Source organism: Lonchura striata, chromosome 23 (assembly GCF_050655825.1).
Source record: "Lonchura striata isolate lonStrDom1 chromosome 23, ASM5065582v1, whole genome shotgun sequence".
Classification (NCBI taxonomy): domain Eukaryota; kingdom Metazoa; phylum Chordata; class Aves; order Passeriformes; family Estrildidae; genus Lonchura; species Lonchura striata.
This window is the reverse complement of record NC_140725.1, coordinates 5,521,125-5,533,771: the sequence shown is the minus strand read 5'-3', so window position 1 is coordinate 5,533,771 and position 12,647 is coordinate 5,521,125. Positions and strand designations below refer to the sequence as shown.

At 49.9% G+C, this 12,647-nt stretch overlaps 1 protein-coding gene across 2 annotated transcripts; it reads left to right on the top strand.

Moving 5' to 3' along the window:
• The first annotated feature begins 1,417 nt into the window (after positions 1-1,417).
• Positions 1,418-12,228, top strand: GNL2 (G protein nucleolar 2). 2 transcript variants are annotated; one of them, XM_021554765.4, is made up of 16 exons: positions 1,418-1,777; positions 1,860-1,944; positions 3,379-3,473; positions 4,377-4,516; positions 5,804-5,988; positions 6,241-6,307; positions 7,375-7,533; positions 8,093-8,206; positions 8,354-8,482; positions 8,794-8,898; positions 8,996-9,154; positions 9,293-9,409; positions 9,732-10,162; positions 10,798-10,877; positions 11,552-11,652; positions 12,046-12,228. In XM_021554765.4, exons 1-16 carry the CDS (start codon positions 1,714-1,716, stop codon positions 12,193-12,195), a joined length of 2,181 nt encoding a protein of 726 aa, XP_021410440.1. In that variant the 5' UTR covers positions 1,418-1,713; the 3' UTR covers positions 12,196-12,228. The 2 variants fall into 2 exon arrangements, with proteins under 2 accessions (XP_021410440.1, XP_077644592.1); XM_077788466.2 differs by having other exon boundaries at positions 11,549-11,652.
• Positions 12,229-12,647: the final 419 nt, after the last annotated feature.

Genomic DNA, 12,647 nt, shown 5'->3' with positions numbered 1-12,647 from the left:
TCTACACCTCACAGCAAAACGCTGAAAATCATTAGGAGAACAAAATCCCAGCAGCTCTGTTATTGTTCTGGGTTTAAAGGAGCATTAGCAGCACCAGAAGGACATTGCACTGGCTGGGAATGCTCTGCTGCTAATAAGTGTTTAGGAAGGATGGGCCAGAGCTGTGTTTTGGGCAAGTATTCCCCAAGGTGCTGAGCTTGGCCCCAGCCCAAGCTCTGCTATCAATTAACACTGTTTCAGCCCAGCTTCGTTCATTTCCCCTAGGTGAGGAGCTTGCAAATTGCTGTTACAATCTGGCAGGAGCAGAACGAGGGCTTACGCCTTGGACACAGAGCTGCACAGATTTGATTTGTTAATGCGCCATCCACGCAGTGCTTTGCCCGCACAGGAAAACACACACTGCTGTTATTGCTAATTTTTAAATTTCTTTGCCAGTAACCCAGAAAGAACAGCCCCGTGTGCCTGTAAACACCCACCAGCACTGCCTTGTGCTTGAGTCTGTGCTGCAGCAGTGCCCCTCTGGCTGCCTCAGTGTCACACCAGCAGTCCCAGAGTCCTTCCAGCTGCTCAAGTGTCCCACCAGCCACCCCAGTGTCCCATCAGCTGCTCAAGAGTCCCTCCAGCTGTTCAAGTGTCCCACCAGCAGCCCCACTGCCCCTCTGGCTGCCTCAGTGTTATTCTGGCAGCCCCAGTGTCCCACCAGCTGTTCAAATATCCCACCAGCAGTCCCAGTGTCAAACCAGCCACCCCAGTGTCCCACCAGCAGTCATCCCAGTGTCCCACCAGCCACTTCATTGTCCCAGCAGCCACCCGTGTCAAACCAGCCACCCCAGTGTCCCACCAGCAGACCAAATGTCCCAGCAGCCACCCCAGTGTACCACCAGCAGTCCCAGTGTCACACCAACCATCCCAGTGTCCCATCAGCAGTCCCAGTGTCACACAAGCCACCCCAGTGTCCCACCAGCCACCCCAGTGTCACACCAGCAGTCATCCCAGTGTCCCACCAGCCACCCCAGTGTCACACCAGCCACCCCAGTGTCACACCAGCCACCAGAGTGTCACATCAGCAGCCCCAGTGCCCCAGCAGCCGCCCCGATCCATCAGCAGAGGCAGGGAGCTCTCCGGAACGACTCCCATTAACGTGCCAGCGAACAAACACCGCTTCCCAAACCATGGGGGCTCCCGTGCCAGCCGCCCCGCCGGGCCTTCCAACAGCCCGCGGGCCGGGGCCGGACCCGGCAGCGGCACTCCGGAGACGGGCAGCGCCACGGCGCGCAGGGACACGGGAGAGGGACACGGGGGGACACGGGAGGGGGACACAAAGGGACACAAAGGGACACAAAGGGACCCGGCCGGGCCCGCGCGCTGTTGCCGTGGCAACCGGGCCCGGAAGTGCCGCCTGCGCCGGAAGTGCGTCAGACGCTGCGCGCGCCGGAAGCGCCGCGCGCGTGTCCGCGGCCCGGCCCGAGCGCTCCGGGCCTGTCCCGGCCCCGGCACCGAGAGCGGCACCCTCACGGCACCGGCACCGAGACCCCCACAGCACCGGCACCGAGAGCGGCACCCTCACAGCACCGGCACCGAGACCCCCACAGCACCGGCACCGAGACCCTCACAGTACCGACACCAGCATCGACACCGGCATCGGCACCCCTATAGCACCGATACCGGCACCCACACCAAGACCCCTACAGCACCGGCACCCACACCGGCACCATGGTGAAGCCACGCTACAAGGGCCGCTGCTCCATCAACCCCTCCCGCGCCAGCACCAACCCCGGTACGGGCGGGACCGCGGGCCGGGCGGGCCGAACCGGGCCGGGCCGAGCCGAGCCGAGGCTGATGTTCTCTTGTCTCCGCAGATCGCGTCGGCGGCGAGGGAGGGAACAACATGCGGGACCGAGCGACCATCCGGCGCCTCAACATGTACCGGCAGAAGGAGCGCAGGTGGGCAGCTGAACGTGGCCCGGCCGCGGTCCCGGTACCGGCCGGGCACGGCCGCGCCAGGGACAGGCGACAAAACGCCTGGGTGATGGCACGGCGTGTGTTCTGTAACCCCGTGAGCTGGGAGCCCGGTCCCGAGCCCGATCCCGAGCCTGATCCTGAGTCTGGTCCTGAATCCTGAGCCCGGTCCCGAGCCCGGTCCCGAATCTGATCCCAGCCCAGTCCTGAGCCCAAGCCCGACTCTGATCCCGGGCCCGGTCCCGAGCCCAGTCCCGAGCCTGATCCTGAGTCTGGTCCTGAGCCCGATCCTGAGCCCAGTCCCAAATCTGATCCCGAGCCCGAGCCTGATCGCCAGCCTGCTCCCGAGCCTGATCCTGAGCCTGGTCCCGAGCCTGAGCCTGATCCTGAGCCTGGTCCCAAGCCTGATCCTGAGCCTGGTCCCGAGCCTGAGCCTGATCCTGAGCCTGGTCCCGAGCCTGAGCCTGGTCCCAAGCCTGATCCTGAGCCTGGTCCCAATCCTGAGCCTGATCCTGAGCCTGGTCCCAAGCCTGATCCTGAGCCTGGTCCCAATCCTGAGCCTGATCCCGAGCCTGATCCTGAGCCTGGTCCCAATCCTGAGCCTGATCCCAATTCTGATCCTGAGCCTTGTCCAGAGCCTGGTCCCGAGTCTGGTCCCAAGCCCGATCCTGAGCCCGAGCCCGATTCTGAGTCTGGTCCCAAGCCCGATCCCGAGCCTGATCCCCAGCCTGATCCCGAGCTCTCCCCAGCCCAGGGATATCTCTGGTCCCAGCAATACAGCCGGAAAATACTTGATACATCTGTGTGGAGAGACCCAAAGCACACAGAATTCCCGAATTTCCCAGAGCAGCACAGCTCAAAAGCTGCCCCCAAAACACCTGGAGAGCCTCAGCTCCCCTCAGCACCTCCACAGAGGATCCCCCTGTTCCCCTCTGTGCCACACTGAGAGATCCATGGCAGGGAGCAGCACCCACGCGTCTGTGCCGTGGCAGTTCTGAGAGCCCTGTTTTGCATCAGCACGTTTGGTTTTTTTGCCAAATTTCCCACTGTTTGCAGAGCAGATGGGGGAAGGGATTTTGAGATATTGCTGAATTAAACCAGGTCCCACCCTGTGTGAGCGGGTGAGCAGAACTGGTTAAAAGGCTTTGTGATGGAACACAGTGAGATTTTCCAGAAAACAGCAACTTTTGCAACCCCAAAAGCCCTTCCTGGGCTGCACCAGCAGCTGCAGGGAGGGTCTGGCCAGGCTAGAGGAGACCACAGGTTGGGATAACTCACCCCCATGGAATGCAGGGCAGCACCACTGCAGGGGAAGGGTCCCTTTGCATTCTGTGCCTCTGCTTCTGGCCCGGTGCACACAGGGGCTGGAGGGGTCACTGCTGCCCTTTGTGCACTGATGTGTCTTCATTTGTCCCCTAGGAACAAGCGTGGCAAAGTGATCAAACCTCTGCAGTTTCAGTCAACCGTGGCGCCAGGCACCGTGGCCAGAGTGGAACCAAATATCAAATGGTTTGGTGAGTTTTGGCCAATTTCCAGGCTCAGCAAGCTTCAAAGCTGTTGAACTTAGGGTGTTGCAAGGTGTTTGTTTCAGAATGGTGGTTTGAGAGTTGTGAGAGAAGGTGAGGGACCCCTGCTGCTGTTGATGCTTTGTGGGGCTACCTAAAAATAGGGGACAGACAAAATTAAGGCAATAAAAAGCAGTTCTATTCATTGAAGGGGTTTCAGGTACATTTCAGGCAGACAAAGCCCCCCCAAGGGGCTACAGCCAAAAATGGACAATGGATCACAGGTTTTCACACTTCTAATATGTTTGGTCTATTTGCATATTGGGGGTGCATCTTCCAATTACAGCTTCAGCTAATGAGGTCATTTACCCCAAGTTTGCTCCCCGCAACTCACTTTTGTTTCCATCTCTCAGGGCCTGAGGCAGTGAGGTGTCCTTGATTGCCAGGCCTGGAGAGGAATTGTTGTGTCTGCCCCAAATGGGAAAGCAGCAGCTCACACTGCACGTGGAGTTTGGAGTTCTGCACTAAAGAACTGCAGGATTACAAATAAATGGAAAATAGAAAAGCTCAAATCCTAAGGCATCATTTTCCCCCTTGCTTGTACCTGTGCTTTGGGGCTTTGCTTTCCACACATTCCCCTAAGGATGATTATTTTGGCTCCTTTTTTGTTCCCCATGGTTTGCCCATATATATGGCTGTTAAATGTCCTAGAGATACTTTTAAATTAGATTTCCTATAAATGGTGGGAAAGAAAGGGATTGGCTGCCTATTTGGGCTTGGTTTCAAGTAAAACCCTTTGAGTTTTCAGTGGTCTTTTTGTTCCTAGATGGAAAGTTGATGTTTTATTATGTCCCCAGTTGGAGCAGATGAGATCAGGAACAGCCAGGTGCAGTGTTTGTTCTTTACACTCAGGAAATACTCGTGTGATCAAGCAATCATCCCTACAGAAATTCCAGGAGGACATGGAGACTGTGATGAAGGATCCTTACAGGGTGATCATGAAGCAGAAGAAGCTGCCCATGTCCCTGTTCTATGACCGGATCAAACCACACGTGGGTATCACTGCCTGTGCACGTGTGTGCACACCTGTGAGCAGCTGTGCTCTCCCTGCTCAGTCTGAGGAAACGATGGCTTCTGGAAGGGACAGCTGTACTGGATTCCTTGGGGAAGAATGGTTCTAATTCCCTGTCACTGTGGACATCAAGTGTGAGGGAAAAGAAAGATACATTCTTTAATAAATGTTTCATTTCCCAATAGGAAATTACCTCAAAAATTCTTCCCTGTTAGGTGGGGAGGCCCTGGCACAGGGTGCCCAGAGCAGCTGTGGCTGCCCCTGGATCCCTGGCAGTGCCCAAGGCCAGGTTGGACAGGGCTTGGAGCACCTGGGACAGTGGAAGGTGTCCCTGGCCATGGCAGGGGGTGGCACAGGGTGGGCTTTAGGGTTCCTTCCAGCCCAAAGCCTTCTCTGAGTCTGTGACAGGTTATGATACTATCATAGTATGGTCTGATTTCTGATAGGTTAGTGTGCCAGCTGATGTTCTAACAGTTCCTGGGCCTTTCTTGAGGCTGCTTCACCCTGCAGACACTCATGTGATGAATTTGAACTCAGATGTGTTTTATCCTGTATCAGAAATTCTTGTTCATTCAGCCTTGATTTCTAGTATGTTAAGTTTTAGTTATTACCATTTTTTTTTCACGGTGTCTAAACCATTATTTTGGACTATTGGTAGCTATTATATCATATGGAAACTTTGTAAGTTCATGTCATAAGAACATTATTTAAATTAGGGAAAAGGTTGTGTTAAAACATGCATTACAAGAACAAATTGCTGCTTTCAGCCATGGATTGTGTGCTGTTCCAAGACAAGCTGGCTTTCATTCCAAGCTTTAAAATCTAGTTTTGATTGTAATTATCCTTGACAAAAATCTGAGAATTTGGCGAGATTTGTGCTCTTGTTAGAAAAACAAGAAATGATCAAAGATAGCAGCTGAATTTTCATCACAGTGGTTGTAATTGCATTTGACACCATTTATGGTGGAAGAACTGAAGCATGGTTTGTTGGCAAGTGCAGAATGTTTTGTTGCTTATTAAATATCCACTCTTGTGTTTCTGGAAGCTTGAGCTGGAAAACTCAAACATTGTTAGGGAAGTGCCTGTCACTTGTTACAGGCTGCCAGGGCTGTGTAGAAAACTCAAACATTTTTAGGGAAGTGCCTGTCACTTTTTACAGGCTGCCAGGGCTGTGTTGAACTTGGGGCTCCTTCCCTGTGTGTCACGAAAGATGGGGGGAAACGGTGCTTGGGGCTTTTTTTTTTTTAACCAACCTCTTTTTCCTCAGACCTCCAGAGTTCACATTCTTGACACAGAAACATTTGAAACAACGTTTGGCCCCAAATCACAAAGGAAAAGACCAACTCTGTCTGCAAGTGATGTGCAGTCTCTGGTGGAGAATGCTGAGGCCTCGTCAGAGTCTTATGATCAGGGCAAGGACCGAGACCTGGTGACAGAGGACACTGGTGTAAGGTGACTGGAAAGGAAAAATGATTCATTGTATGTATGTATGAAAAGCCAGCCTTGTCTTTAAAGAAGGATCTGGTGCCTCCATCAATGCTGTTACTGTGTGAGGAGGAAGGAAAAGGAGATTACTGAATTTGGGATTTTGGCTAAATACCAACTGCTGTTTGGGCTTTGTCCCCTCATTTGTCTGCAAATGGCTTAAGAGAAGATCTTGACCCTGTGTCTGTGGTTGCTGATGTTTCTGGTGATGTCTTCTAGGGATGAAGCACAAGAGGAAATCTTTAAGAAAGGACAGTCCAAAAGAATCTGGGGTGAGCTCTACAAGGTAAATGGCACTTGGAGTTTGCAGCAGTCACATCTGCCAGCCTTTACACAGCACTGGGCTTCAGCACTGAAATCCTGTACAGCAACAGTGAGAAAAATGCAAAAAGAGTAGATTTTAATTTCTAAATCTCTGCCTGAGTGAGCTTGATTCTCGAGCTCTTGTCCTACAGGAACAAACATTCTTAAAATACATGATCCAGAAGAGGTCTGTCAGAGTGAAGGTATAAGTTGCTATTGGATTCCTGGGTCTTTACCATAAGTAAAAGAGTAATGTTTCCTTAAGTTTCTTTAGGCTAAAAACATCTGGCATATTGGTGGGGTCATCTTGGGAGAGCTCTGACCCTAAATTCTCCATGAGCCACCATGGCTGCCAGAGAAATGGAGACTGAATTGGGGTGGTATGAGCAGTTTGTGTGCTCTCAGTGACTCTTAGGTGTGAAATTGCTTGACTTTTTGCTCTGAATTTCTGAATGTAGCTTAAAACCTTTTCATTTGGATCTAAAAGCATTGGGAATGGTTGAGCAAAACAGATTTCAGTAAGAGGCTGCCAAAACTGCAGGAAAAAGCTGTGAAACAAATTTACTTGGCTTGAAACAAGTTGTAAAATGACAGCTCCCTGCTGTAGTTGTTTCGTGGACTAACAGCAGGTTCCTGCTTGGTTGTGTGTTTCATATTGGTCCAGAAAATATCTTTTATACCCTGATCCATTATGAAATGGTAGAAGGGAGTTGTTGCTGAATGGATGATGAACACTGGGGGTTTGTGTGCTGCAGCACTTTAATTTTCCGATTTGGGTGTAGTGTTTTTTTCCCTGGTGCATAAGAGCAGGTAAAATTTGTTCAGCTGTCCTAGCTGAATTTAGAGGGGGTTTAGGAGAGGAGAGAGTAGAGCATCAAGGGATGTTAGTCTGAACTTCACTAGTCTGTGGGGAAGTAGCAGTTTGTGAAGGATACAAGGTTTTTAAAGTAATGAAGTCGTTTCAGATATGACTAATTTTCCTTTGGGAGGTACAGATATATTGCTTTCTGCAAAATTCATTACTTCTGTGTGTATTTTTTTATTTTTCAGGTGATTGACTCATCAGATGTTGTTGTTCAAGTTCTTGATGCCCGGGATCCCATAGGCACTCGCTCCCCTCATGTGGAATCCTACCTTAAAAAGGAGAAGCACTGGAAACATCTCATTTTTGTCCTGAACAAATGTGATCTCATTCCTACCTGGGCCACTGTAAGCACAGTCCTGGCTGTTACTCTGTGGACCTTCTTTGTTCCTGCTGTGGCTGTGCTGTAGCTCCGTGCCAGTCCCCATGCTGCTCTGGAAGGGCGTACTGCAACTGGGGCGCTGGGAGTTCTCTGCTTGCCTGCAGTAAAAGTAACAATTACCATGTAAATCTGTCCAAGTTTGGCCAAGTTGAGCAACACACGCCAGCCACAAATTCCCTACTTCCTCTGTCTGGATTTAACAGTTCAGCTGTTGTCTCCAGAGTGTGCTAAATGTTAGTCTGCCTAGGATCCATATCCACCCCAGCTGGTTTGCTTTATGTCATTAAACTAATGAGTTTTAGCTAGCAGTGAAGGCGTTTTTGGGAAATTGTTTGTCTTTAATACAAACAATACTCAGGGCTTTTAGCTGTCGGGCTGGGGAAGTGCTTCAAAGGTTCTTCCCTAGCAATGCTCATGGCCAGTTGCAGCTGTGAGCCCAGTGCAGATGCTGTGTCCTCCTCTCTGAGCACAGAGTGTCACTCTCCAGCCCCAGGTCTCTAACTCAGTTCCCTTTGCCTCTCCAGAAACGCTGGGTTGCTGTCCTTTCCCAGGAGTATCCAACACTGGCTTTCCATGCCAGCCTCACAAACCCATTCGGCAAAGGTGCTTTCATACAGCTCCTTAGGCAGTTTGGAAAGGTACAAAACCATTTTGGGGATCTGTGGTTGGTTTGGATGGTTACTGTGTATGTTGTCTTTTCCTTTGTTAGCGTTTGGGGTTCAGAACTGCAGTGGTAGTTCTGTCCCTCACTCCAGGATGTAAAAGGATCTGTTATTTCTCACCAGTTACACTCTGACAAGAAGCAGATCAGTGTGGGATTCATTGGTTACCCCAACGTTGGCAAGAGCTCAGTGATCAATACCCTGCGCTCCAAGAAGGTCTGCAGCGTGGCCCCCATTGCAGGGGAAACAAAGGTAGGAACATCCCAGCATTAAAGGTACAAATGTGGTCATGTGGAATCAGCCTAATGACCTTGTCACGTTCTGCACTGACCTGCACAGGTTGTGTGACCCTGAGGAGGGGCTAATGGACAGTCCCTGCTCTGAGGCACTGCTCTCGCAGCATTCCCACACTCCCACTCTGCCACAGGGCTGTGATGGGAGTGCTCAGCTGTGCTCACTCCCTGTCTGTGCTGGGTCAGGCTCTGTTTCTCTGACTCTGGTCTTCAAAAATGAGCCAAGGCCTGTGTGGAAGGTGCTGATGGGGAGCTGCTGATCTCTTCCAGGTGTGGCAGTACATCACCTTGATGCGGCGGATCTTCCTCATCGACTGCCCTGGGGTGGTTTATCCATCAGGAGACTCAGAGACAGACATTGTGCTGAAGGGAGTGGTATGTGTCTGCACTGGCTGCTGGAAGGCTTTGCTTGTTGTTACTGTGATGGTCTCAGAGCGTTGATCCTCTGCTGATCCTCTGCTCTCTTTTTCAGGTTCAAGTTGAAAAGATTAAGAACCCTGAAGACCATATTGGTGCTGTGCTGGAAAGAGCCAAAGCAGAGTACATCAGGAAGACATACAAAATTGATTCCTGGACGGATACAGAAGATTTCCTTGAGAAACTTGCTGCTAGGACTGGAAAACTGCTAAAGGTGTGCCAGTTTCCTGCATTTGCAGGCTGGAAGAGTGTGTGGCCTGTTCTGAACATGGCAATGTTTCTGTTGCTCACGGGGCATGGGAGGGCTGTGTGCCCTGCAAACATGGACATAAACTGTCCCTGTTTTTCTCAGGGTGGTGAGCCTGACTTGCAGACTGTGAGCAAGATGGTTCTTAATGACTGGCAGAGGGGCAGAATCCCTTTCTTTGTGAAGCCACCGAATGCAGAATCAGGTCAGCCAGATCCCCAGGTAAGAATGTGATGCTTGTGCCTCCTCTTCCCTCATATTTGATCTTCTTAATGGTATTCACTGCTGCTTTTCCCAGAGTGCCATGGAACTTGTGCAGTGCATGTCATGGGCTCTGCCCAAGCTTGGTCCTTCAGGTGACACCTGAATTTGGTGATGACCAGGTAGCAGTGCTCTTTACAGAGATTCTGAGTCATTACTGACTACCAGAAATGTCAGTAATCATGTTGTCATCTTAGGTTTTTTCCAACAAGAGAAAATGGAAGTTGTTCCTGGAGGTGGTGGGACAGACTTTGGGGATAATACATCCTGCTCTTCCTTGCAGCCTCCTGTGTTGGAAGCCTCTGTGACATGCAGCCAAGATAACACTGAGGAGAAAGTCTCTGAGCTGGTGGCATCAGGTGTGGAGCCAGCAGAAGAGGAGAACAACACAAACACTGAAATCAGGCAGCTCATGTCCCAGGTTCGGCAGAACTTCGGCAGGATTAACGTGGCACCTCAGTTCTCAGAAGAAGACTTGGTTCCTGTGGATGTGCCAGGTTTTGATGACACAGACAATGATTCCTCTGGAGAAGAGGAGGAGGAGGAGAAAGAAGAGAATGAGCAACATCAGGATCCAGGAGGGGAGGAATTGCAGGTGGCTGCACCTGCAGCCCAGGAGAGCTCTAAAGCAGTTCTTAAGGCATTAGAGGACAAGATTGCAAAATACAAAAAATTTTTGGATAAAGCCAAGGCCAAGAGATTCTCAGCAATAAGGTACCTGAATCTGTCCAATACATTGCAGAGGGGAAAGGGTTGATGAGGCTGTGCTGTAGTTTGACTCCATTTCCGATTTGCTTGATGAATTCCCCTGTGCTGCCACATACAATTGCCACAGCTTATCTGGCTTAGCTGTAAGGGTTGGAAATTGGGCCAAGTAGCAGTTTGCTTTTGAAAGATTATTCCAAGAGCTGCTATTTACCAGCAAGTTAAAAATGTTTTTGGAAAGCTGCCTCTTAAACTATGGATTAGAGTTAGCATTATCTTGGTTTCTTGGGCAGCAGTACTGCATCCTTGGATCTCTCCTTGATGCTGGGTAATCCCAAGGCTGGGTATGCCTGGGCCTTTTTACATGTGCAGTGAATCCTGGCCCATACAGCAGGCCCAGTTTTAGTAAAGCTCACCCACCAGCCTTGTGAGGATGGAGATTTCAAGGCTTAAGTGCTACATTTTCTCTCTCGTACAGCACACAAGCACAGTAACTCCAGCAACAATGGTATTGCAATATTCTGGTGCAAAGATTGGCTTTGTTGCTGACAGAAGACTGGGATCTGCTGGAGTCTGATGGCTTCTCAGAGGTGGTCACTGTTTGTGTAACAATAATCTTTTATTGCTGGTTTTATCTTCCATAGAATCCCCAAGAGACTGAGTGACATAGTGTTTGCAAAATCCATGGAGAAGGCTGAAGAACCCAAAGAAACCGAAGACGGAGGTAAAACAAGATTAGTAGATGTTCTTAATCTACATTTGGAAATCCTATGAGCCAGAGAAAAAAATGGCACTAAGGGTAGAAACATCCACTGGCTCCTGTGTGCAAGATCTTTTCCCCTAAAACTACTTAAATCTCCCTTTAGCTGCCCCAAGGGCTGCTGCTAACCTGGTGTAGCCTTCCTGTAGAGCAGCTGTGTGTGATGGGAGGTGTCCCTCTCAGGGAGGGAAGATACACTGAAGGCAAGTTTTGAGTTCTAACAGCCTGGGCTCCAGGCAGGCTGCAGCCAGAGCAGCTCCCATTCCCTGGGGTGTTACAGGAAGGAGTGGATGGGGTTTGAGATGTCATAAAAGCAGAGATACTTCAGGCTGTAGGTTTTTACTGAGGCTTCAGTTGTTGTAGTCAGTTTGAGTAAAGGCACAATCTGGTGGGAGAGCTCTGTCCTGACAGGACTGTGGAATTCTCCTGGACTTGGATGGGGCTGGAGCAAGCTGCTTCTCGAGAGCAGTTTTCACAGGAATAGCTGTGATGCTCTTGTGAGGAGCATTCATGTTGTTTTGGTAGAAGCTCTTAAATACAGCCAAGGGAATGTGTTGAGGTGGTGACCTCAGCCTGAAGTTCTTCAAACTAATGAGTGTTCTGGAAGATACCAAGTGCATGATCTTTGCTGTTTGCAGGCAGCACAGAGAAGAAAAGAAAGAAGAAAGAAGAAGAGGAAAGTGATGATGATGATGACCAGTTGGGTAAACAGCCTCGTAAGAAACTCACATCCAAAGAAGTAAGTGTGCTTTCCTGCAGTACAACTGAGCAGGGAAATGAGCTTTTTTATCCTTGGCGATGTCACTAAAGAGCCTGTTGTCACTAAAGAGCTTTGAGACTTTGGGAATGAAAGCAAAATTCTGCTATGAATGTTCTGTGACAACTTCTGTCAGCTCCCTTTACCTGACTATGCACACCAGATTGAATCTTGTATCTTGCTGTAAAGACTGAAGTGGAGCTTACTCTTGTAAGAGCAGGGGGTGGGTTCCGTATAGAGTCACATCAGTAACATTTTGTTTGAAATTATTTATTTTACTTAATGCATGTGGAATGCAAAGTGAACACCATTGGAGAGTTGCAGACACTGAGGCTCTGGATGCTGGGGATTTGCTAATGTGTTTTGTGTTTGCAGAGGAGACGAGCCGAGAGGCAGCAACGCTCCAAGAAAGTCGGAGTCCGCTATTATGAAACTCACAACGTGAAAAATAAGAATAAGAACAAGAAAAAAACTGGCTTGGAGGGACAAAGATCAAAGCACAAAAAATACAAACATAAGCAATAGCTGCTTATTCTATTAAATTTTACATAAAACAGCTCTAGTATGCGGTGGCTTTTTTTACTATAAAACTTGCGGTTCCTGTTCAAAGCCCAGTGTGACCGGTCTGTCCTGGCCCCAGGAGCAGCATCTCTCTCTTTGTTTCTGCATCATCTGAAAGTTCTTTGTGCAGTTGGAGCTGATGGTATTTCCACATCGCTGTCCCAGGCCAGCAAACACTGCAGTAGCCAAACAGCTCTTCCAGTGTTGCTCAGTGGTGGGCTTTGGGTGGGTTTTTTTTCTGGAAATTTGCTTTATGGGGTTTTTCACATGACTACGGGGAATTCTCGTTCCCGTGTTCACCTTCTGTGTAACCAGCTGCTCACAGAGGTTCCTCCAGCAGGGATTTCATTTGCTTCTATTGAGAAGTGAATCTATGACTGGATCAGGCCCCTTCATTTCACCAGAAACAGTCACAC

What these genes read in the sequence shown, in the direction of transcription:
- GNL2 (XM_077788466.2), top strand. Translation starts at nt 1,714, where the DNA reads ATGGTGAAGCCACGCTACAAGGGCCGCTGCTCCATCAACCCCTCCCGC. An exon ending in ACATTGTGCTGAAGGGAGTG is followed by an intron (nt 8,899 to 8,995) that starts GTATGTGTCTGC and finishes TCTCTTTTTCAG; the next exon opens with GTTCAAGTTGAAAAGATTAA. An exon ending in AAGAGATTCTCAGCAATAAG is followed by an intron (nt 10,163 to 10,797) that starts GTACCTGAATCT and finishes TATCTTCCATAG; the next exon opens with AATCCCCAAGAGACTGAGTG.